This window comes from Cheilinus undulatus, linkage group 15, assembly GCF_018320785.1.
Source record: "Cheilinus undulatus linkage group 15, ASM1832078v1, whole genome shotgun sequence".
NCBI classification, from domain to species: domain Eukaryota; kingdom Metazoa; phylum Chordata; class Actinopteri; order Labriformes; family Labridae; genus Cheilinus; species Cheilinus undulatus.
In genome coordinates, this window is record NC_054879.1 from 13,736,160 (window position 1) to 13,762,255 (window position 26,096).

At 38.6% G+C, this 26,096-nt stretch overlaps 3 protein-coding genes across 18 annotated transcripts in view; 1 reads left to right on the top strand and 2 right to left on the bottom strand.

Annotated features, from left to right (window-relative positions):
• Window positions 1-811: 811 nt before the first annotated feature.
• maip1 (matrix AAA peptidase interacting protein 1) lies at window positions 812-5,987 on the bottom strand. Its single transcript, XM_041806286.1, has 5 exons — window positions 5,673-5,987; window positions 4,968-5,039; window positions 2,787-2,913; window positions 2,032-2,179; window positions 812-1,562 (listed from the first exon to the last, which is right to left on the bottom strand). Exons 1-5 carry the CDS (start codon window positions 5,985-5,987, stop codon window positions 1,484-1,486), a joined length of 741 nt encoding a protein of 246 aa, XP_041662220.1. The 3' UTR covers window positions 812-1,483.
• tyw5 (tRNA-yW synthesizing protein 5) lies at window positions 5,738-9,158 on the top strand. 3 transcript variants are annotated; one of them, XM_041806285.1, is made up of 8 exons: window positions 5,738-5,875; window positions 6,937-7,091; window positions 7,170-7,239; window positions 7,323-7,367; window positions 7,478-7,615; window positions 8,261-8,348; window positions 8,495-8,611; window positions 8,792-9,158. In XM_041806285.1, exons 1-8 carry the CDS (start codon window positions 5,867-5,869, stop codon window positions 9,109-9,111), a joined length of 942 nt encoding a protein of 313 aa, XP_041662219.1. In that variant the 5' UTR covers window positions 5,738-5,866; the 3' UTR covers window positions 9,112-9,158. The 3 variants fall into 3 exon arrangements, with proteins under 3 accessions (XP_041662219.1, XP_041662217.1, XP_041662218.1); XM_041806283.1 differs by lacking the exon at window positions 5,738-5,875 and adding an exon at window positions 5,925-6,049; XM_041806284.1 differs by lacking the exon at window positions 5,738-5,875 and adding an exon at window positions 6,143-6,367.
• A 1,690-nt stretch (window positions 9,159-10,848) lies between these two features.
• lrrfip1a (leucine rich repeat (in FLII) interacting protein 1a) overlaps window positions 10,849-26,096 on the bottom strand; it is an 80,996-nt gene continuing 65,748 nt past the window's right edge. For 10 of the 14 annotated variants that reach the window (XR_005992979.1, XR_005992978.1, XR_005992974.1 and 7 more), the window contains 2 exons: window positions 19,150-24,950; window positions 18,941-18,992 (listed from right to left, as the gene is read on the bottom strand). Coding sequence is in view for 3 of the 14 variants with exons in the window: in XM_041806850.1 (XP_041662784.1) it covers window positions 15,000-15,107; window positions 16,792-16,896; window positions 16,970-17,049; window positions 17,146-17,266; window positions 18,943-18,992 (464 nt within the window). In the remaining 11 variants the exon portion in view is untranslated. Of the gene's footprint in view, window positions 15,108-16,791; window positions 16,897-16,969; window positions 17,050-17,145; window positions 17,267-18,940; window positions 18,993-19,149; window positions 24,951-26,096 lie in introns of those variants that run through there. The other 4 variants (XM_041806850.1, XM_041806849.1, XM_041806848.1 and 1 more) reach the window with 2 other exon arrangements.

Here is a 26,096-nt window from a genome sequence, read left to right on the forward strand (position 1 = left end):
TAAACCTAAGCCCTCCTGTTTTGACTCAAAGTCGAAACAAAGGGTCAGAAAGTCCATTTTCATTTTTACTTAGTAATTGATGCTTTTGAAAATGTAAAGTACAATACTTCCTCCAAACTGTTCTTAACTAAAATTGTTGATTTCAAAAAAGCTACACAATCACAGTAACGTGAGTGAATGCAATCAGTTACTTTTCTACCCCTGTAAATACCTATAAATTTAAGTATGAATTCAAGAATTTATATATCCATCCATCCATTTTTCCCCACATAATTCAGGGCTGGGTTGTGGTGACAACAGACTAAGCAAGACCTCCACAGGTCAGGACTCAGGAGACATTCTGATCAGATGCTTAAACCACCTCAACTGGATTCTTTTGATGCAGGAGGCAGTGGCTCTTCTCTTAGCTCCTGAGAAAACTCATTTTGACCTCTTGTATCAGTGATCTCATTTTTCAGTCTCAACCGAAAGCTAATGATTGCAGGTGAGGACTGGAATGAAGATCAGCTGTTAAATCAAAAGTCTCTTTCCTGTTCAGCTTCCTCTTCACTGTGACATTCTTGTTAGACGCCTGCTGAATCCTTCTGTTGCTGCTACAATACCTCTGTCAACCTCAGTCCATTCTACCTTCACTCTTGAACAAGACTAAGTACTTGAACTTATTCCCATAGAGCAAAGACTCAGTCCACACCTGGAGAGCAGTCTACTGTTTTCTGGTGGAAGAAAAATCTGATAGTTAAATACAGAAATAAAACCATTCATCACATTTAATTTCTATTTTTATATTTTAATAAAAGAATCAAAAGTCTGCATCAGCTGCCTTAACCGTTGCAAACACATGTCCACACACACATAAAGTACATATTCAGCATGTACCTCAGAGCCGAGTGACTGCAACAGTTCAAATGTTTAGTGTGGGTAAAAGAGACATGTTTTCGTGTTTGGAAATATTGTTTTCACATTCAGTTGAAACACCTTCACAGCACACTGTCTAACATAAAGAGATACGTTCTCTATCAAATTTACAGTATCAGACAAAGACCGGACCTTTCCATATGGAAAACATGAGGACAGACTTTACTGGATTAGGTGTTAATCACTTAATCACACAATATCCAGCCAGTCACTTCCTTGTGAAACAACACCATAGTTACAATAAGGCTATAAATTACAAATAGACAATAATATTTGGTTTCCTCGAGACTTTCACAGCAAAAGAAGAAGAAACCTAGTCAGGTTTTGATAACTGGTTTGTTGAAATTCTGCAGACAGTGAAATTGCAGACAGTTCCCAGCAGAATCTCTAAGCGCAGATGTGATTGGTTTGTGTCTTTTATACAACCTCTAGTGAATGAATCCAACTTTGTCTGGTAGTTTCCCTTTGACTTCCCAAGGGAGGAAATGTGCCACCTCAGTTTTTTGAGGGGAATGTCCCATTTTTGACTTGTTTCTTAAGGCAAAAGATGCCTCTGATGAAAACCAGCTTAATCCAAAAGCTTGGAGTGCTCTATCCTCGTAATGGTCCAGTCTGGAGTCACTCCTTTAGTAAACTCCCTTTGGAATCTGCCAGACACACAAAACAAAGATCAGATAGTTTAAATCAGTTTCACAAATATACATATATATCATGTACTCTATATTTAAAAGACATTAAAGCAGACTCATCATGAAAACTCACTTTTTTTTTTTTGTATATTTGCACATGTATTTGGGTTTCCAGAGTACCTACTGACCCACAAAATGTGAAACAAGCCAATCAGAGTCCTCTGATGTCTGAAAACATAAGATCTGACAGTCTGTCCAGACTCTGTGCTCATTGTGACATCATCCATCTCAAACCAGGGCTTGGTTGGAAATGCCTATTTAGAGCTGGCTGGGTCACAAAGAGTCACAAACCTCCTCTGGTGCCTGGTCCATATTATATTTTGACCAAAGTACAGCATATACATTTTATTCAGAACACAAGGGACTGGGGTAGAAAAGGGCTATAATTTATCACCTTTAAAGTACTGACATGGATAAGAAAACATACTCATAATTTGCAGTCAGCAGTCTCTTAGTTTCTTCTTCTCCATCTCCAAAGGCAACCTGGAAGATTCTGGTTCCCTCCACAGTGTCATCAGGAAGGCGTGCACTTGTCAGATACCAGAACCGCATCAGAATACTGACAAACTTCCTACCTGGAAACAGAAATAACAGCAATTAACACTGAAGAAATCATCTTATGAGTCTCAACAATCTTGGAAGATGCATCTCTTTTAAAATCAAGAGCTCTTCAAAATAACAATGCTGAAGAACAATAACATCAATACAAAGTACACACATCCAGAATACACAACAACATTTTGTTTCAACAAAACCTTTTTTTTCAGATACAGATCCTATAAATCACCAAATCACCAATCTCTTCAACAACTCTTAAAAAAAAAACAGTGATTACTTTAACCTTTAAGAGAGCTCAATATTTCCTAAAATGGCAAGTTATCATTTTTATAAACTTAAATTAAAACATTATTTTTTGAGGAGCCTTTGATTTGTGAGTTTTTCCATCAAGATGGTTCACTGTCCTAAAAAACATATTAAGCAGTGAAGCACAGTTGCCTACTGATCTGTTGTTAATATTTTTGAACAACTCTAGGGCACAGATGATAAGACAGGCACTGGTCGTACAAACACTAGCGAGAAGAACCTTTAATTGTAGGTTTTAGTCATTTCATGGAATATTTGGCCTCTAAAATAAGAACAAGTAGATATCACCTGCTTCCTCTATATAAGAAAATTACCTACCGTTATCATCATAATAGATTCCCACGTCAGCAGCAGTGGTGTACATGATCTCTTCAGGATCTGCAGACAGAGCTTTCTTGTAGCTTGTTGGCAGCAGGTTACACTTTTCCTCGAGCTTTCCGATCAACTACAAAGACATGAAAATTAAATAAAAGCATAACATGAGTAGACTACAGGAAATAATAGTAACATGTTAAACGATAGCTGGGCAGAATTTCATATTAGAAAGGGATTTCTGTAGAATGAAAGGAGAAACTGCATGTCAGAACAGCATGTCAGTTCTTAGACAGTCTGAAGCTTTGATGAGGTAGATGAGGTATGATGATGAAGATAGTGATTTTCGCCTTTTAGAACCAAACATTTAATCCCCTGCACTCTAATCATTTTTGCACCAATTTGTACTTTTTCTAGACCATTTTAAAATCATGCTCTGGTTTTGTGTTCTGTCTTCATGTGTCTTGACATCTCATTTAATGTTAATCAGACACCTTTCATTACATCAGTTTTTTAGTACAGTAAGGAATCTGCATTCTCCTCCTGAGCACTTTATTTTGCAATTGATACATCTTCATCTCTTCATTATGTAGCTGCTGCATTTAGGTAGCTAACTTCATAATGCTGCTACTGAATCCTGATCACTTTGAGATGATGCTCTTGTACATCTTAAACTGTAATTTATGTCATGTAGTGTTTACTTATGGTCCTGATTATTTATCGTGTTAGGACGTAACACCTGGAATCCATCAATTTAAAAAGGAATTTGGTGTAACTTTTGGTTGAATTTTTGATACTTCATACTGAGTAAGATTTATTTATTGTTTTAAAATACCGTTAACCCTTAAGAGTCTGATGCATTTGTCCTTAGGGACAAAAAATATCCGATTTCCAAAAACTGCTGTAAATATAACGTATATTAATATTTTTTTCCACCTCAAACAAGTATTTTTTTAAACTACTTCAGCCTGAAATATACATATCAAAAATAAATTATATAATAGGGTATTTACACTTTTTGAAAGGCCAGTATGTTTTCACAACACTGTTTTTGAAAAAAAAAAAGAAAATCCTTTAAAAAGCATTTCAATGAGTATTTGATTATTATTATTATTATTATTATTATCATTAGGGTCAGTGATTGGCAGCAACATTGATCAATGCATTGTTATTTATTTCTTTGTTTTTTAGCAGTATCAGAATTTTAAAAAACGTACACTCGAAGTCATAAGAACAAAAAACAGCTTCTTATAATGAGCAGTAAAAATCTAATGTATATATATAGATATTTTTTACACTTTAAATGAGTTAGTCTTTTAAAACTACTTCAGCCTGAAATATACATATCACATGTTAATTATATTTTTGGAATTTTAACCTTTTAAAGTCTAGTATGTTTACACATCACAGCTTTTAATAGGAAAAAAAAAATCACAAAAACTCAAATAGAATACCCCCCCAGGAAACACTAAAAGGTGTAAAAACATGCTCTGGATGGGGAAAAAAATAGTGCCATCTGGTGGTCAAATATCAAAATTAAAAGTTAGAAGCTGAACGTAAAGGAATGCATTAGTTTATGTAAGGATATAACAGGGATCTGTTTTAGGCTTAGTTATGAAACTGAGATGAACAAGCTAAAAAAAAATTAAATGAATATCCTCTGGCAAATTGAAGCTATACTCATTATACACAGCTAAAATGGCTTGAAAATTAAAAAAAAATGGCACAAAATGTCTCTAGGATCTTGTAAGGGTTAAAGATGTATTTTATGTACCTGGTGTTGTCAGGTTTATTGCCCTTACTGTGTGGGCATTTTTTTTGTTTGTTTTGCCAGTCAGTTTAATGTGGGACTACAACTTGCTAAATCTTGTGAAACATTTTTTTTATTTCCAATGTTTGCATACTGTCCCCTGATAAATACACTATATAAAAATAAACATTTTCACGTGATGATACATGCATTCAGTTGAATACTTTAACAAACCTTAATTTTAATAGTTCTTGTACTGCAGAATTTTTACAAGTATGGCCTTTTATAAGTAGCCCATTTATATTTCAAGTATAGTTTTGCTGGCATGACTGACTCTTCTTTAATTCTGTATTTATTAGCCGATCTATTTAAGTTGTTTGGCTTATATGTACCATGTATACAATAAAAGTTTGGACTTGACGGCATCCCATACTCACGTCTTTGGCCACGAGCCCCTCCAAACCTTCAAACTGACATTTTGACAAGAGTCCTGATACATGGGAGAATGCCTGCAAAAGTAAAATAACAAACAAGAACTTCCTAAACAATATGAAAAGATGTCAACATTTACATTTGTAGCTGCAGTAGGGGTGTTTAAAACTCCAAACTTTGAATATGAAACCTGGCTGCGTATATTTTAATTTTAATGACCCATAATGCACAGGTGCGGTGTAATTCACAAGAAAGTGGTGGAGAGGACTCAATACATCAAACTTTTCTAATACTATGTCATCAAAAGTTGGAAAACTGGGATAATTTCTTATTCCACGTGTATCCCAATGGTCAATACTTTTATTTTTAATACATCATAGGGAGGCGGGCAGAAGCTTTAATCAAGCTACACTTAGTGCAGGTGTGCAAAAGAGGAACTGATTAATTACCATTGGGATACACGTGGAATAAGAAAATATCCCAGTAAAGATCCCAGTATTCGAACTTTTGACAACATAGTATTAGAAAAGTTTGACGTATTGATTAATCTCCAAAACCTTCCTGTGAACTACACCGCACCTTTGCACTATGGGCCATTAAAATAATGTAATGAATCGATCGGATATAGGTAGAATCGAAAAGTATCGGATATCGTGACAGTGTTAACCAAATTACAAGATCTTTAACCATTTCACCCTGAGTTTACTGACCTGCTTCGCTCCCTCCGTAAACTCTTCGATGCTGAACTCTTTATCAAAGTAAGCTCGGATTAAAAAGTAGTATATTCGTGTTCGGAACCAAATGAACGGGTTGGTGATGCCAACAACCATCACCTTCTGGACCGGTTTCTGTCCTCCCCGGTCCGAGCTGTACGGGCGGACCACAGCTGACACCCCGGCGGAGGATGAGGGAGGTATTCGAGTCTTTCCCGACCTGTTCAGGATGATTCCTTCATTCAAAAACAAACGAGAAAAGCTAAATGTTGATGGAAACCTGTAACAACCTCTCAGCACGGGCAGCGCCATCTTTCTTTCAGACGGAAGTATTCTGGTCCGTGCACTTGTATGGGCCGGAAAGAAACTTAAAGGTTAGGCATATAATAACGTCGGAAATGCGAAAGACTACGAATGCTATGACTCATTGTATTTACTAGATATAAAAGCTACATATATTTTATTTAAGGGGCGATACATTTCTCTTAACGGCTTTGTGTTTCTTTGTGGTTTTTCGTTTCTACTCGGACCTCTGGCACCGTAACACACAAAGAGAGTTGTTGAGCTGTGAATTTGCACTAGCTAGTTAATTTCAACAAAAAATATGTAATATGGAGCTCCAGGAAAAGGCAACGGTGCCGATATTTGTAGATGTAGATAAGGATATTTTTCTGAGGGACATTTATCCACAGGTAAGATAAACCGTTGACGTTGTCGCGACTAATGTTGATCTCAACGGCTGCTGGTGTAACGGCTTCAAAGGTGACCGTGTTTTCTGGCGACTCGGCGTAATGCATGTGTGGTTGACGTGGACGTCGAAGACGAAAATTGTCCTTCCGAGTGCCTCGCAGTGGTATTTACTGTTCTAACGTAAAAATAGGCAGTAGCCATGCTTTTTTTCATGAAAATTTTGGGAAAAATGCGTTCATGGTTAGACTTCTTTAAGTGTTACGACAACTACGGTTCAGTCAGGTGAAAGTCGCCCGTTAACACGGTCACTTTTTAAATCGTTACACCAATAGATACGACTAGTAGTATTGCTCCCTCGATTTTACTTGAAGCTGTGTTTTCTTATTTTTTTCCATTACATGCGAGACTGTTTACCTATTCACTTGACCTGTGGGTCTAGCTGAAACGCCTAAATTTAGTAATTAGCAGGTATGGCCAAATACTTTTGTCCATATAGTATTTGTCAACAAAATTAATGGCAAGACAAACTATGACATTTACTTCACAATGCTCACTGCAATTCTATTTTCAGCGGAGACCGGCCGTGCTAAGAGGCGTAAATCTTGGACCGTGTCTGGAAAAATGGACCATCGACTATCTCACTGACAAAGGAGGGGACAAGGAAGTGAAAATTCATGTCTCCACAGTGCCGCAGATGGACTTCCTCCACAAAAACTTTGCATACAAGTGAGTGCTCACTCTTAAAGACAAACAAATCACTGCTCATTCAGTGCAGATCCCTCAGCTGGGGCTCTTTCTTTGCAGGACTCTGCCATTCAAGGAGTTTGTGAAAAGAGCATCTGAAAAAAAGCACTCTCATTTCTTCCTGTGTGAGGTGGGCATCATATAAGGATATATCATGTTGTTTTCTAAATTTTGTTTTATCTTTCACTGACATAAAGTTTTGGTTATTTTCAGGAGGAGAGCTATTATTTGCGATCACTGGGAGAGGATGTACGAAAGGTAATAAGGGGACTTAAATAAAATGTGTAGATTTATTTTGATTGTATTGCAGAAATGTCTTTAACACGTATGCTGAAAAAGCTCCTGTAATGTAAACACTTCTCTTACAGGAACCAGCTGATCTGAGCAAACAGTTCCCAGATTTGGCTGCAGATTTTCACATACCTGAGTTCTTTGCTCCTGATCAGTTTTTCTCCAGCGTTTTCCGGATCAGCTCCAGTGGTCTGCAGCTATGGACACATTATGATGTGAGTGTGCTAAATATATACTTTTGTTTGTCACATATTTAACCCAATTCTTTTTCTTATTTTCAACATTAGCATTATTTTAACATAGTTATATGTCTTCATCACCTATATATATATATATATATATAACTTTTTTGTCGCAGAGATATTATGCTGTACACATCATGCAATCATTCAAGTGTCATTTTAAAAATAGTGTAAAAAAAGTCCCACCTCCCTCAATTCTGTATTTTTTTGCAATTAAAATGAAAATGACATATTAATGATCACTCCCTTCGATAGAACAAATGATACTGAATTTGCAGTATGAGTCAGATAATCACAATTAGATTTTTTTCAAACTTTTTCAGCCCTAATTAAACCTAATGGTATGATCCTTGTTTCATTTGTAAGTGTTTGACTATAAGATTTGCAATCAAATGAGGCTCTCTCAAAGGGAATTGTCAGGTATTTGACTATTTGGGGTCACCTCTTGTACTTTTGGTAGTCTAGTCCTTGAAATATGTAATTATATTGACATTTTTATTAAAGAATGACACTTTCAATGTGTGGCTGTCTTACAATTACAAGCTTTTCTGCAGTTGACTTGAACATTTAGCTTCAATCTGCTCTCCCTCTTCTGCTCTTTGGATTTCACTTCCTCAGGTGATGGACAATCTGCTGGCTCAGGTGACTGGGACAAAAAGAGTTGTTCTCTACAGCCCCCAGGATGCACTGCACCTCTACCTGTCAGGCAAGTGTCTCTGGAAAGACAGTAGTTTGAATAAAGAAAACCTCCTCTTCTTTCATGTTGACTGGTTTTATATCATTATTGCAAGAGTTTTCAGTATCTTAGTTTGATGGTAAAATTCCTCATAAAACATGATGATAATGTCATAGGAGATAAATCTGAAGTCCTGGACATCGACTCCCCAGACCTGAAACGGTTTCCTGAGTTTGTAAAGGCAAAGAGGTACGAGTGCATGCTGGAGACTGGAGATCTGCTCTTTATTCCAGGTGAGGTATAACTAAATTGTCCTTCTACAAATTAAACTCAAGAATAAAAAGTACTAAAATCAAAGAGGAAACTTAACAAAACTAGTGTATAATATTCTAGAATTTTCACATAGAATTCAAGTGAAACAGTGTTTCAGATAAACCTTTAAACATTACATCAACATTTGTGTTTCTTCTCAGCTCTGTGGTTCCACAACACCCTTGCTCTGCAGTTTGGAGTAGGCATCAACGTCTTCTGGCGCCACCTTCCTGCTGACAGTTATGACAAAAAAGACCCGTATGGAAACAAAGACCCCGTGGCTGCAACTCGAGCCCTCCAGGCCCTGGAGAGAGTGCTGCACACTTTGGATGAACTCCCTGCAGATTATCGGGACTTTTATGGGCGACGTATGATTCAGCGGATACAGACACGGACGTTCTGTGATAGTGAGTCGCAAACAAGTTCACAGCAGGACTCTGAAAGTACGACACCAGGCGGCCAAGTCAACAAACCAGGATGAGAATCTGGAAAAAAGTAGATTAACCAATAAAAGTCTTATGTAATTTGGTTTTGGTTTGATTGATGCACATCCACCAGATGTACATGCACCTTTACTTAAATTTTAAAAGTTAAAAATACAAAAACATAGGGCAGATTTTTAAAGATGTTCTCAGCGTTGTGTCCTAGAAAACTGAGAACTCTCTCACTGTGAGGCAACAGCACTAACCCCTGTGCCGCCATGCAGCTAATAATACAGGGATATGCCTTCTCAGCCCACATTCAATGGAATACAGCACAAAGGCAAGATATTTAATGTTAAAACTGACTGACTTTGTCTTATTGGATGTAGTCAGGCTGAACATGATATCAGCAAAGTGTTCAGAAGAAGTTGGGACAGGAATATGTTTACCAATGAGTTTCATCACCTTTTTCTTCTAATAACACTCAGTGTCTGGGGACTGATGACACTGATTGTTGAGGTACTGAAGGCTGAATTCTTTAATTTCTTGCCTGATGTACAGCATAAGTTGCTCAACAGATTTCCATTGTTATATTTTGCACCATGCATTTTCAGTGGAAGACAGATCTAGACTGCTTGCAGGTCAGTCTTGTCCCCACCCTCTTTTACTGTGAAGCCATGCTGCTGTGACTCATGCAGAACATGGCTTGGTGTTGTAAGCAAGGATTTCACTGATTTCACTGACCTGGATAGAAGCACATGTTGCTCCTAAACCAGCATTAATGTTGCCTTCACAGTTGTTTAAGTTACCAATGCAGGCAGCACTAATACACCCACGCACCATTGCAGAAGCTGTGTTTTGTTTTTTGGTTTTTTTTTTTTGTACTTTGAGTTGACAATCTGGATGTTCCTTTGCCTATTGAGCCTGGAAGACTTAACAGTGCTCATTTCCAAAAATAATTTGAAACGTGGACTTATCAGACCAGAGCACACTTTTCCACTGTAGGTCAGTCCATCTCTGGTGAGACTGGGCCCAGAGAAGTTGACCTCTCTTCTGGATGTTGTCGATATGTTTCATCGTACAGTCTTAACTTACATTTGTAAATGCAGCAACGTACTGAGTTAACTGACGATGGTTTTTCCAAGTGTTCCCAGGCCCACGCTGTAATATCACCACAGAATGATGCAGGGTCACCTGAGGGGTAGAGGGTCACAGGCTTAAATGTTGGTTTTGAGCCTTGACCCTTTTACATGCTGAGATTTCTCCAGATTTCTGAATCTTTTGATATTATGGACTCTTGTGGAAATTTTTTATTCCTTGCATGCTAAGAATATTATTTACAAAGTGTTGGATCATAAGCCGACGCAGTTCTTCACAAAGCAGAGAACTTTCTCAAGTGTTAATTGTGAATGGCTGAGCCTTTCAGGAGTGCTCCTTTTATACAGTCATGGTGCTTTCTCCTGATACCAGTTAACCTTCTTACCTGTGGATGTTCCTGTTGCTTTTTGAGCATTCCAAAGCTTTTTCAGTCTTCTTGCTCTTATCAACTTTTTTTGGCTTGTAACAGGCATCAAATTTAGAATGTGTGTATATTACACAACATATAAAATAAAATGTATCAGTTTAAACAGGCAATACCTCGTTTTTGTGCTGTATTCAACTGAATACAGGTGAACTGGCAAATCAACATATTCTGTTTTTATTCACATTTTACACAAAATCCCATCTTTTTTGGAACTGAGGTTTGTGGAAAACAACGTCTAAACAGGACTGAATTGCACTCATGCAGATACCAATGTGGTTTGAACTTTTATTGCACAAAGATTACAGATCTTTATGTTACAAACATTTTAAAGCTTTGTAAACAGAGAAGCAGCATCTCCTCAGTGTTCAGTGTCTCCTGCTAACATCACTTTGAGTCCCTGTGGTCACTTTTCTTCAGTACATCTCAGCAACTAAGTGTGAACACAAGAGTTAACCAGTGATGGACTACACAAAGCAGAGAGAAGCTCGGAGATGTGACTTTAAGTTTCGAGGCTACACGGCGTGGATTATCAGTTCGACATTCCTCAGGCTGAATCATGGAGCTAAAGGTGAAAGCAGGTGACTCTGACTGTGGTGATTATATTGTGATGGGGTGCCGTGTGAAAATTGGGCAATCCTGTCTACAAATTCATCCCTGTTCCAGGTGAAAACTACCCAAACATTTACATTTTTAAAAATAGTTTGGCTTTGGGTGCAACAAGAAAAAGGTCAGACAAAGATAATACACAGAAAAGGGAATCCTGGTATTTTAAACCTGGGCCTGATTCTTACATATGTTAATGTACAAAGACTGTAAGGTATAAAATAATTTCAAACTATCTCAGTAGATTGCTTTGGCGGCAGATTGGGCTTCAATACCTTCAATACCTTATCAGGGAAACAAAAGCAACAAATCAAAGTACATCCACTAACAGAGCTCATTTTATATCCTGTGAAAGATTCTGAGAGTTTTTGTGTCCCTTGGTACTGACATATTGTCTGTGCAGGCAGGGATATTTACACCTTTCCCACATGTATAACATAACAGAAAAACAGAAAAGTCATTCTGCTTCTGATTCACCATTGGTAGAATAACAGATGTATTGGGTGAAACACGCTGGCAATGCATAAAGTTAAAGTCGTCAGGGCAGATAGCTCTTTGAGTGCATGTCTGAGTGTATGTAAGAATTTCTCCACACCATGCTTCTCTTAATCCTGCAACACTCTGTACCACACACCAGGACACCAATACTATGCTGTGCATCACTGCATAGGCATAAAATTAGCAGAACTTCATTACTGCTCAGTTGCCAGACAGCAGTATGCAAGATTTCTCTGAAAATACAACTGAAATCAAAAGAATTTTTGCAAAATAAATGTAATTTTCTAAATTAACACCATGCAGTAACCTCTGTTGTTGAAAAGTGAAGCCAAAGTGTAAAAAAGCCCCAGTTTTCCAGGTGTCAACCAGAGGGCAGAAGGACTGGAAGTAGCATTCAGTTCTGTGTTAAAATGCTGATTTATTCAGTAGATTTAAACATATTTAAAACTAGGTTCAAAAACATTTTTAGTCACAGAACTTAATGTATTTATGGCAGACACTGTACATGGGTCAATTTTATTGTATCAATTTTGGTTTTAACAAGGATATTGGTTTATGAATGATTAGGAGCATGGCTGATATGACTGCAAGAAGGCACCAGCGTTATCTCCACTTTTTTGTCTCTAGGTTGATCTAAAGTTAGAATTTGAGGACACTTACTGAAAGAATCTCGACAAATAAGACATTTTGTGAAGGCATGGCCATTCTAGCTGCAAAATTGCCCTGAGGTCACAAAGTCCCTTTGACAAAATAGCTATTTTTAACTTGTAGAACACAGAAATTGCTGTTCTTCCCACCACTGCCTCAACTTGTTTGTGTAGATTGTTCTACTTTTGTGGCTCTGATATAATTTATTCAGAGTGGAAAATAAATATATGTATAACAACATTTGCACAGACTTAGGACAAATGCTCACAGTAGCAAAATGTCTCTACACAGCAGGCGTTTTCAGGTAGCCCAGACTTTTATTTACTTTAGTAGCAAATATTACCCTGCCTTTATTTGGGACAGGCTTCATCACAATGAGCCTTCAGCCATTTTCATTAAAAGCTTGTATGTAGCAAAGACTGAAAAGACACTACAATTAGAAATTTTAACCACTTTTTGCAACCCTCCACCCCAGCTCCTCCTTTATTCTGCTTCTGTCATTCTGATGTCACTGATGCCTCCTCTGCTCCAGAATTATTGCTGCTCCTCTCCCTGCCCAAGGCTTTTCTTGTGGGCCCACGAAAGGTAGGATGGTGTGCTGTTCCCATTTGATGCTTTCCACAGAGGCTCATGGAAGGGCAGGGGGATCCCAGAACAGCCACACCACGAAATACTAATAACAATGAGAGCAAAATGAATAACTGCTTATAAAGAGAAAAATTTATAACCACAAATCATGTGTGTTTCTTGACAAAGTGGTCCTGACTGAAATATTTTTGGGCTTTCTATGCCTTTCTTTCAAGAGTGTAGGTTGGTGGATAGAGTATGAGAGAGTGGGGGAGAGACATGGGAAAGTAGCCGCACGAGAGTCTTGAACCCAGGCTGCCCACGCACATGTGGCCTGATCTAACTGCTAGGCCATCTGCCCCCTACAATGGTGTAAATTAAGAAATATGCAGCAGTGCATGTACAAAATGACTCATGGCAGCCAATGATTCCTGCTTAATATGTCAACATTTACACTTTTCAGGAGTTCATATTTAGTTGCTTTCTCTTTGTTAGAAAACCAAATATGTTGAAAAAATAAGGCTAATATATTTTCTTCTTTGATTTGCTTTGTAATTATAATTTACTTTGTAAATAGTACATCTATTAAAACTATAAAATATGTGTACTTTATGTACTTTTCAGATAAAAACCTGCTTTTATTTTTAAAGACAATAAACTTCTGGTATATTAAAAATAACGTTAGCTTCACCACAGAAAAAGGAACTTGGTATGGATAGAAACGTAAATGAAATACCAACAGGGAACATTCAAAGTGAAATAATTTATATCATAAGGTACAGATTAATTTTGACTTGTCCACTGAGTTGTCTGGGTTTTTCAAGTGAAGTGAGAGATTTAAAGGAGCAGTGCTGTCTTTTCTATCACCGTGAGAGCAGGAAGGTGCTAGGGTGAGCATTATCCAGTGGCTGCCCTGCAGCAGTAGCCAAAATAGCACGAATAGAGTGATTGTAAAAATGTGATGGATTCATTTTGTACCTTAATCTCATGTTGATTAATGCATCCACACCAGCAGCCATTCACTGATGTATTGAGGCCTCCAACTTAGACCTGCCTTATTCCGTAAAACCTGCAGCAACACCAGATGAGTAAAGGGGACTGGATCAGCTTTGATTTTAGATTTTAAGGTATTTTTTTAAGGTTTCCAAAATGCACTGAAATTAAACTAAATATATATTTTTTTAAATGGACAAAGGTAGAGGTAGTCAAGCAACTTCCATGTTTTTCTAGGGTGAAATTCTTTTTTTAATTCATTGAAGTCAGCTGAAGAAAGCTGTGCTGATGACGTTCTCTAGTTTCAAAATAAGCGTCATACCTTAGCAATTAAGTTTACTTTAAAATTGCTTAAAATGTTGTCACAGTAGTAGAAAACAAGCTGTTCTTATTAATTTATAATGAGCATTATTAGTGGATGCTATCTAATGTGCTGCATTTGCTTCTAATGATGTTACGGCAATCATCAATCATATGCCATTGTGAACCTTTTCATACTCAGAAGTCATTTAAGCACCAAATTATGTGAAAGAATATGGCCCAAGTTTAAAATAGTACATGAAATTCCCTTTAATTTTACTCTTCCATTCAAAAACACACAAAAGCACTCATCTCAGTCTTCCCTGCAGTAAAGGTTAACAGTCTGGAGCCATGGATCGGCACTGTTCGCAGTGATTTTTTTGCATTTCTCCGTCCTTCTAGTGAGCAAGGCAAGGTGAAAAGCAGCAGAAAGAGGGCAACATTTTCTCTCTCTACACAGAACAACAGATGTGTCTTTTTTTGTTATTTTGGTGAGGTTCAGTCTCAGGACTCTTCATGCAGCCCGTTCCTCTTGAGCAGAGCAGTGCAGACCAAAGTCATGAGGTACGCAAATATCCACTACCCCACGTTATGAAGTTTCTGGGTGTGAAGACAAAACTACGCAGAACTCTCGTCAGACAGAAAAAAGACAAAGTAATGGCACGTTGCTTGTTGATGTTCAGTAGAAACTTAACTTTTCTATTTTTTTTTTTTAAGGTTGCAATCAGGCAGATGGAAGAGAAAACTCAAAATTTAGGACGAGTCTTTCTGAAGAGATCAGCCAGTTTTGGATGCAAACGAGGTGAAGTTGATCTACGGAGTCTGTGCCATCCCACGAGTAGACTTCATCTTCTCCAGTCTTTTGGAGAGGTGGCTATTGTTTGACTCAAGTTCATCCACCTTGTCCAGCGCTGATCGTAACTGTGGAGTTAAAGGGAAGAAAATATGTTTAAATTAAAACAGAGAAATTAGGCACTGAAATATCTAAAGCCACATGGAATATGGACATATATATTAGGGCTGCAACAACAAATTGAAAATGTGATAATAATCAATATTTAGAAGTATTGGTGGGCACCAGTTTAGCTTAGCTGGTCAAGTAGGCACCCATATATACAGTAGAAGACAGTTCTTGATGTACTGCGTCACAAGATCGATTTCAGATCCCGGTGTTGTTTGGTGCAGGCCATTTCTCAATCTGTTTCTCCATTTGTCCTGTCTCTCTTAAGCTGTCCTATCAAAATAAAGGCAAAAAGCCCCTAAAGCCCCTTAAACTCATCTCATGTGGATGGCCCCTGAGAGAGGTGTCAAGGAGGTCATCAGTGTCAAGCTGGAAAAACTATCCTTGAACAGAGGCAGACTAAGACACTTCTTATCCCTTACATATAATTCAGCCTTGGATTCCTTTTGACAGCAATATTTAACATTTTCGCTCTGGATCACAGACCCCAACATCAGACATGCAGCAGACATGGCAAACTGGAAGAGGCCCAGGAGGACAAGCCTTCAGGTGAAACCTGGTCAACAGCCCAGCTAACAACTCTCAAGTGACCTAGGTGACTCAGCTGTGAGTGACTCTCTGTTGACCACACAGTTCATTACAGTCCTACTAGACTAGAACAAGCTTTCTGGAGGAGAGGCGAAACATCTTCAAGAACCTCAAGCAAGTCCTGTTGCCCTTTTGACGAAGACTTGGTTTACCATGACCTGGCACACTGAGAGCCTACACAGACATTGCAATCTGTAAATAATCAATACTGCAAATACTTCAAATTAACACCCACAGAAAAAGGAAATAAAATACTGTTGTGTTAAAAGTACACTGAATGTGTAATAAAAAAACACTGTTAAAAATCAAAATCACAGGAGAATCATTCAACAAAATGACAGATAAATTTATGGTTAAAGTGAAGGTTTTGCTAGCCACTGTAATGGGGCTAAATGCTGCTAGTGCTGGGCTCACAGTAATTAATGTTGGTCTTTAATGTAGGCCACATCAGAGAGTGCAGGGCCTGCACTCTTTTTGAAGTGTCTTGAGATAACTTTGGTTGAATTGGTACTAAACAAGTAAAGACTGATTGATACTTGAATTAAAATATTCATTCATCTTTCCAAAGTGTTATTTCAACTAAGAACCTGTGAAAATCATATAAATCATATTATATAAATTTTACAACCTTTGCAGGTGTGTAGCTTTTGTAGTACTATCTGTTTCACCATGAGGTTTTAATCCAGCTTGCTAACAGCACAGGAACACCCAGCCTACAGTGATGTAAGTTATATGTTATGATGGCACATGATATTGGTTGCACTGTTAAATAACACAAAGCTTTCTGATGGGTACTGTAAGACATCGTTAACACCAGATTTTAGGGTGCTCGTCTTTGTGTACTTTTTTTTATATGTCTGAGCCTTTTTTTTTGCCTTAATATATGAGAAGAAAGACAAGAAATATAAAGAGAAAGCAGCAGAAAACATGCACCAAACTGTGCAGGGCTGTCGCCTCTACATATAGGTGCCTGCTAAACCTGTGCCTCTTTTTGTCACATTGAAACAGCCCAACCTAAGGTAATAGAATTTGGAAAGTAAGAAAACAAAACTCCACTTCTCTTTGCAGTTTCCGTTTCTCTGCTTTCAGCTCATCCTCCACTTTCTCTGCATTCTCTGCTGCAGACTTGTAGCGTGTCACTTGACCCTCAAGTCTGGTCACCTGGGAAAAAAAATAATAGCATGAGAGTACAGTCATGTGTACTGGAAAAATTTGCTGCTCCTTTCAAGCTTACATTTTGTTCCAAAGCGGTGACTTCTTGCTCTGCCTTCACTAGTTTGAACTTTAACTCACTTATTTGCCTGCTTGAATCTCCTGGAAAGATGGACATAAGCAAATGTTCATGAACTACAGGAGAGAATAACATTGAAAACAGCAACGCCTGTGTAGATAATGCATATATTTACTTACTCTGCATTTCTAGTATGTTTGGATCATTGCCATTTTCAAGGATTTCACCATCTGGGCTTGAAGTGTTGTCTGTGCCATTCTTCTGTGTCTTCTCATCCAGCTGGGCCTTTAGTTTCTTTACCTTTAGATGGAACCATAAGACATTACGTGTAAATAACTCAAGGAACAAACGAGAACTTTATTATAGATACGATTATAGATTTATTAAACTTGATGTAATAACAGTTAAGTATCTGTGTGGTCACTACCTGGAGCATGTATATATTGAGCCTGGGTCTAGGTATGAACTGCTAATACTTGCCATAAATGCCATTATTGTTGTACTTAGCATACTCTGTCACTTGTCGTACTTCAATGTATGCTATTTTGAACAAAGTTTCTTTGAATTAACCCTGTAAGACCTCTTGTCTTTTGCCAAACAAATGAAGCTTAGCATTAGTTTAATTCAGGACAAGGAAATCAAAGGCCCAGGTGGCTGATGGAATTATTGTCTCCCAGCACTCTTGACCAATCACAGCTCATTCTTTCAACTAGGCAGACAGTTTAAATATGACGTCTTTCTCAGTCATCCCTGCTACAGCAACGCTAATCAAATAATCAAGCTTCAAACCCCCCCAATTTAGTTTGGTGTTTGCTAAATCATCCCCCCATCAATCCATCCAAGTTCCATGGCCAAACCATCCCTTCATCCATTAATCCATCCATCCATCCATCCATCCAAGGCTATACACACTTTAAGTCATCCATCCCTGGCTAAGCCATCCATCCAGTCATCCATTTTTTCAAGGCTAAACACAGCATCCATCCATCCATCCATCCAAGGCCAAGCGTTCTATCCATCGATGACTTAACACAGCATTAATCAACATCCATCAAAGGCTAACCATCTATCTGTCAACCATCCATCCATCCATCCATCCATCCAAGGCCAAGCCATCTATCCATCGATGACTTAACACAGCATTAATCAACATCCATCAAAGGCTAACCATCTATCTGTCAACCATCCATCCATCCATCTATCCATGGCCAAGCCATCCATCCATCCATCAATGGCTTAACAGGCTTAACATAGCTTTAATAAACCATCTATACAAGGCTAAACCATCCATCTATTTATTCACACCTTCATCCATGGCCAAATCATCCCTTCATCCATAAATCCATCCATCTATTCAAGGCTACACAGACCATCCAGTCATACATTCCTGGCCAAGCCATCTATCCATCCTTCTGTTTTTTCCAAGGCTTAACATACCATCCATCCATCCATCCATCCATGGCCAAGCCATCCATCCATCCACCCACCCACCCACTCACTCACTCATCTATCCATGGCCAAGCCATCTATCTATCCATGGCTTAACATAGCATTAATCATCCATCCATCCAAGGCTAAATCACCCATATATTTATTTTTCCATTCATCCATCCATGGCCAAACAAACCATACAACCATCCTATTACCAATCTACCTGGGAGCGCTCTAGAAGGTCGAAACATGCTACTTGGCTAACCCAGGGAGGAGTAGAGCCTTTAATGCCAATAAAAACTGTATAACAATGAAGATAAACCTATAAATTGTCTGATCATGTCCTTTTAAGACAAGTGCAGCACTTAGACTTAACCTTGATACTGCAATATTACGATAATGTAAAGAAATCAGAACAGTGTTGGACGTAAAATTTCCACTTGCTTTATACTTAAAGAACTTTTACATTTTCACATGAAAAGACCACAGCTAAAATTTCAAGTGTTTCTAATTAAAACAACTCTCACAGTGAACTTTTGCCCCACCTGTTCAATCATTTTTTCACGCTCATCCACCAGTTTCCTCAGGCGTATCTCTGAAACAAAAAAGCACATCTATTAGATAACAATACCTCCTAATTAGAGTCACAGAGCATTTTAAACATGCTTCACAATACCATCATAAAACACCAACTCAAATATGAAGTGTAACCACAACTGTGCATCTTTGAAAAGAAGAATAAGTGAACATACCGGGGATGAGAGGAGCCAAGGAGATGGTGTGTGGGTGTCTGGGTTGGGGTGGGAGGTTGATGCATGCAATGAAACAAGCATCCGTGGGAGTGATGGAGCAGGGTGTGAGGGGGGTGTTAGTATGAACAAACTGTGGACAGGAAGTTCAATGCAAATGCAAACAGCTGGGAGGACTACATTCACAACATGACTACAGAATAAGATAAGATATATGAACACCTTAGTGTGAATGTGATAACTAGAATGGATGGTACAAAGGGCTAACATGTTTCTTTTCATAATGGAACTGAAGGAAATACATTGCAGGTCTGTAACAGCAGGGTGTTTATTGAAATTTGTGGACATTCATCTTTTTCATTTAGTGCAACAGAGTGCAAACACATTTATAAAACATTCTCTTTGCGCTGGAATTCAGAGTCCTTGTAGATCCAAACTTTGCAAAAAAGCCATCCAGAAGTTCTGAGTTTTCTTGTATGGTGTACAGGTGTACAAAAAGGAATGTAGTCCAAGCCTAATATAAGATCTAAACAACAAACCCAAAGATTTTCTTAAAATCTAATTGAAAATAGTCATCAATCTTTTCTTTGTTTGTTTGGACACAGTAAGAGTTAACTGGCAAATAACTACTGCTCAGTGATGTGGTCTTGTGACTCGTGCACTGGCTTTCATGTCTGGGCCATTTGGTTGAGAATTCTTGTTAAAGGTATGATATGCAACATTATAAACAGATAACTATATCCTAATTAAAGTCATATTTACATGAACATTTCAGTAAAAAATGGCAACCTTTCGTTGCATTTTGGCTGCTTGTCCACTAGACAAAGAGTGTTTTGGGTTCAAACCAGGTAGTGGAGTGGAAACGTTTGTAAATAGTTTCACCCCCATCATTGTGTGACTTGGCAGTATGACTTTTATTTTGATAAATGGAGACATTGCTCACACAGACATTGCAGTTCCAGTCAATAGCCATGCAGCAGCAGACTCTCGAGATCGGTTTATGCTGCTCATTCTCAGTCAGCTGTTATTGAAATTTGAAGTCTAGAGTCACTTGGAGTAGCACAGAAGCAAAAATGCCCAGACACCAGGAATCTCCTGTTTACACATTTCTTAAAAGCAGTGATGTTTCGAGCCATAATGACCTTCCTCATTCAAGTTTGAGGTAGCTGTAAATACATTTTTTTAAAGCAAGCTTCCTGTTGTGTGGACCTTTTTGCCTTTCTGTGAGTTTGTCTTGGATCCAGCACCCATTAGAGATGTGCATGTCTTTTGGTTTTCAATTGGAGTAGCAACCTCACCTCATCTACAGACATTTACCATAAAATTACACCATAAAATATACACTAGGGCTACCTATATGCCAGTATTAAGTACCAAGACAGACGCCATTACCGCAAGTGCATGTGGCTGCCACCATAACACAGTAATGCAGTTACAAGACCTAAAGTGATAGAAAATTCACCTCTCTGCATTGTGAATTGCAAGTGGATGCTTTGGCTTCACTGCACTGTGCTGGAATGCATAGCGACACAAACCACACCAGTTTGGTTGGTGCTATTTTTTCATCTGCTTTCACCACTTGTTTGGTCATACATTTCAAGAAACAGGAAATACAACGTTAGGTAAATAAGTCATGTGTAGCGCTGGTTTAGCTGAGAACTGGTGACGGGTGAAGGAGGCCTGGGAGTCTGTCTCATTACTGCAGGCTGAGAGCCTAGTTACCATATTATAGCTAGTGGATGCACAGACGCCATACAGCAAAAACAGTACTAATAGATCAAAACAGCTGCACAGAAACTGCAACTTTAGGACTTTGCAGAATGAAATGGAGGACAGTGTAAACTTTGTTCCTCCTTGGGAGATTTCAAAAACAGACCATGGCTTATATACTGGATTTTACTGTATGTGTCAGCCTATTTTGTATATCTACACCTCACCGCTCTGTAGAGGGAAGAGTCATTACTGATGGTGGAATTTTGTCACAAGAGTACAGTTCAAGGAAAACAATTGACTTTTGGTCAAAAGCATTCAAAGATAAAAGAATCAAATGGAAATCAGATCTAACAAACTGCCCACTATTGGAGGGTTAAGGGAAGGGAAGCAGTGCACTGAGGGAGCTTGTTATTTTCTGAGAAACTGGTGCTAAATTACACAATCTCCTGGATTGAAAGTTGCATATTATACCTTTAACTTAACTTTAGAAACACAATGTAATGTAATGAATGCAATTTTATTTCACTGAACCTCTTGGAGAAAACAACTCTGAATCAAAGTTCTTAAGGAGAGGGGACAGAAAGTGTCCAGATGTGTTATTTCATCCTTAACATAACATCTACAACTTGTACAAGCTTGTTCACTGAAGTCTAGATTGATGTTAACATTTATTTGATACATGTTTCTCATACAACATTCATCATAAATTACAAGCAGCGTGATAAATGTGCATCAATTGCAAGTGCAGTATTTCAAAAACTCTAATAAATTGTTTCAGGCCGTAACATTCCAATCACTACTACTACTTTCAATTTTTGTCCAGAAATGACTAAACTAAGGGCTGATCCTTGGATCTTGGACGGTTTGTGTTGATTTAATTAAAATTATTTACAAAAATACAACAATTTTAATTTCAGAAACTGCTGCAAGGGCTTAGCAAAACATCTGTAAACAGCTAAGCAAAGACTACTGAAGGGCTGATAAAAGTAATTCATATATTTACTACATATCACTGATAAGCTAAGACATCTTACAGTCCTCTTTGCCCTTGCCTTTGCTTTTCTTGCTGCCCTTCTTTGAATGTCTCCCTGACGGCAGTGAATCTGTGTTGCTGGACACTACATCCCAACTCTTAAGTGAAACCGAATCTTCTTCCATCACAGCGTCTAACCCTTCCTCTAAGGGCAAAGATATTGCCTGATTATGCTTCTCGCCCAACTCTGCAGCATTCAAAAGCTTTCTTTCCTCTGCAACATGAGCGGACTCCTCCGTAACACCTACTTCTTCCAGAATGTTCACCTGCTCTTCAACCAGATTTTCAGATGAGGTATCCCCATGAGCCCAAGAGTCTAAGGTGTCTTGGCTTATAGCATCAGACTCTCGTTGCTGTGTTTCTATCTGGTGGTCTCCACCAGCCGTATCTCTTTCCTCTGGCTTGTCTTGAGTATATTCACTTAAGTCATTACTGCTTTGTGTCAGATCTAGACTTCTGTTGCCTTCCTTTGAAGGGATTTCAACTCCTTCCACGATTGATATCTGTTTGGGATCGTCTGGCAGAGCTGATGCAATGGCATCATCCAACTCCAAGTCATCAAAATCAAAAGATTGTCCTTCTTCATCAACGCTGTCCTCATCATCACTGTCCAGCAGTGTTGTTTCGGTTAAGACCTCAGACCTCTGATAATCCTCAGACTCGCCTTTCAGGGGTTCATGCCGTGTCTGAATTTGTTCATCGATTTGACAATATGCCTGTTCTGGATCTTCTTCGATGACTGATTCTTCTGTATTTTGGTCTGATTTGATGACATCGCTGACTTCAGTACCTTCTTTTGGAGAATCTGATGCATCTAGCAATTCACCTGTGTTGATCTCTTCTATTTCACAAGAAAGATCGACGTGTGGTTCATCAGTCTGATCCTCAGGCGGTGATGTTTGATTTTCTACATCATCCAGTTGTTCAGTCTGATCCACAGTTTCTAAAGGACTGCTTTCAGTGTCAGATGCTTCAATGATTTTGTCATTCGAAGAGCTGTCTGGTTCAACTAAACCCTCAGGTTCTTTCAAGTCTCCATTCAGCTCTTCTGCATCTGAACCACCTGTTATCTCTGAATGATCAATATCAAGAATGGGTGAAGCAGATTCTTGTTCTGTCTCTGAGCCTTGCTCCGTAATGTCTATGACTGTTTCAGTTTCCTCCTCTGAGCCTCTTTCAGAGAAGTCAATAGGAGTGTTGTCGCTGCACGAGTCTGCATGCTCTGACAGCAACTCTGAGGGCTGCTCTGATCCAGAATAACTCTGCTGACCATCGTAAAGGCCATCAGTAGAAGTCGAACACACCAGGGAACCACTGTCAGGACTATTTGTGGTTTCAGATTCATCAGGATTATCTTCACCAAGGCTTGAGACAAGCGGATCAGTGTCAATGTCTTCCTTATCATTACTTTCAGATTGTACATCATTGAAAGACCCGACTTCACTCTCTGCACTATCAGCAACTTCGGACTCAGTGTGGATAACGCTGCTGTTAGTGGAGAAGTCTACATCACTGTTTTCTTCACTTGAAGTACACCTCTTGGAAGGGCACTGAGTGCTCTCGGCATTCATGGAGTCTTCAAGTTCAGAATAACTGTTTTCTGACCCATGATTTACTACAGATTCTTCTTCTTCTGCTTCTGAAGTGTCCAAAGTTTGTTCTTTGTCTTGTTCATCTTTAATTGGATTCATTTCGGATTCTGCAGGATCATCAACTTTGTTAATGGCTTCACTGGGTGCCATTGCCTCTGCTGGGTTTTCAGACTCCAAACTTTGCTCTTCATTCATTTCATCTGTACCAAGATGGATTGGACTTTCTTCTGGAGCTTCTATGGTTTCACAAGTTTGCATTTCTTTCACTTCTTCTAAGTTCTCTGTTTCCAAGTTCTCTGTTTCCGGTGTTAAGTCTTCAACATGCTTTTCTTCAGCAGTGTCTATTTCAATGTTTTCTACACTGGAAGTACTGTCCTTGGCAGCATCCTCAGTGACCTCAGCATCACTGGATGTTTCCTCTGTATCAATAGCACAAACAATGATTTGTGGAGCAGGGCTTGTTATGGGTTCTTCCAACATCTCCTCCTCTAATTTCTGTTCATCTTGCACATCACCATTGTTGGGTTCTGTTTCAAATTTCTCTTGAGTGTCAACATGAGGAAGGGTGTCAATGGAGGCTGTAGCCTTAACCGTTTCTACTTTTTCAGCCTCTAAACTTTGTTGTTCATTCTTGTCATCATAATCTCTAAATTCATGCGGTGCTTCGATGGTTTCACATGGTGCCATTACTTGTACATCTTTCGAGCTCTGCGTTTCTGAAGTTTGAGTCTTGCTGTGCTCATTTACCACTTCATCAATTTGTGTTTCTTTTAAATTCTCATTATTCTTGACAGTTTCAGCAGGTTTTGCCACTTGTACTCCACTGCCATCTTTATTTTTTTGCTTGTCCTGCTTATTTTTAACTTGATTCCCCTTCAATTCTTTGAGGGTTTCAGTGACGGGCCAACAGCAGAACCTGGCATTGATCATGCCATTATCTATCGTGGCTGACTGCATTCCTTTTTCTGTGTTGCCCTTTTCTTTTTGTTGGTTTTCCTCATTCGTTCCAGCTTTTTTTTTGCCCTTCCTTTTCTTTTTCTTTTTCTTTCCTGAAGCAGCAGCCCCCTGAGCCTGAGATTTTTCCTCTTCCTTATCATTCTCCATCTTCTTGGTGTGTTCTGGTTCTTGTTGAGGTTCAGAGTTTGCTAGAGCAGGAACAGACTCAGAAAAGCTCTTATTAAGGACATCTTGTGTGACATTCTGCTGAGGACAAGTACTCAAGTTGCTCAAGTCGTCAACATCATTGTGGGAGTATTTCTGCCCCTCCAAAGGGCTGTAAGTCCCCCTCGAATCTTGGCTGCTTGTCTCTCCTAAATCTTCCCCCACTGTTTTCATTTTTTTGACATTGTCCTCTAAACTGTTGCAGCCCAAGGTATTAACTTTGACTTCCTTGTGCAATGCTTGATCTTGCTCCAGATCCACATCTTCCTCTCCTCTACTTCCCAACAGAGTCTCCTTTGTTTTGCCTGAGAGACCATGAAGAGCACACATTGATGGAGTGCCAAAAAATGTTGACTTAAGGCATGATTCTGTCTATTGCAATCTTCATATGGAAAAGCATCAGCAGGATTCAAGACAGGGCAGAACTCCAGATTGATTCGTTGGCAAGAAAGAGAAAACGCAGAGCTGAGATGGCAAAGATAAGCAAAAGAGAACCAGAGGAGGGAAATTGGCGAAGACAACCAACAGGAAGCATTTGATCTCCAGATCATCAAAATATCAAAAAGAGAAGCCTGAAGCTGACAGCAAAAAGGTAGACTTTGCAGAATATCTACAAAAATCCAAATAAATATTCTACTGTAGGCCACAATCTAATAATATTCATTTCTTAAACGCACTCTGAAATGCTTTTACATTCCCAAAACCATCCATTCGCAAGGTTAGTTGTGAATCAAAACTGATTTGTATGAGTTGCAGTTAAAGAAAAAGTGCAAAGGGAATGGCATAGAAGCTAAAACATTAGTATTAAGATAAAGTCATGAGTGGCACAGTTTGTGGGAGCAATCTCAGCATCTATTGCTCAGCAAGAAGAAGGTTAGATACTCCCTTGAGGATAACGCTGGTGTTTCTCCACATTTTCTTGTTCTCATAAACTTGATTGAACTTACAGTAGATTTTACTCTGCTTTCTAACTTTTTACCTTCCTAACCTTACCTTCCTTCGATCAGCTTCAGGTTCACTGGCTTTACAGAGGACAATTATTTTCAAAAGCTAATCTGAACAATATAATTATTTCTGCAAGGGCACCACAGAATTTCTCTATATTAGCTAGGTATCATATTGTGCAGGTAACTTTTATCAAAAAGGGATACCATAAAATCCTATGAAAAGCCACACTTTTGACCCTCAGATATCATGCATATGTACTACCCTAAAAAGCCATTTGTGGGCAAAATGTCCACTGGGAAAAACTTTAATCAAAAAATTATATAAACATATTTTTTCACAATTCTTTTTGGATTATTTTCATCACCTTCAGACCTCTCCAAACTGCCAAGTATTTGAATATCTGGGGGATTTTAACCCGTTAAATGCCAGTTTGATCACAAGAAGAAAAAGTTCTTTTTTAAGAAAAAGAAAAAAAAAAAAAAACCTCAAGTAAATACGTTTTT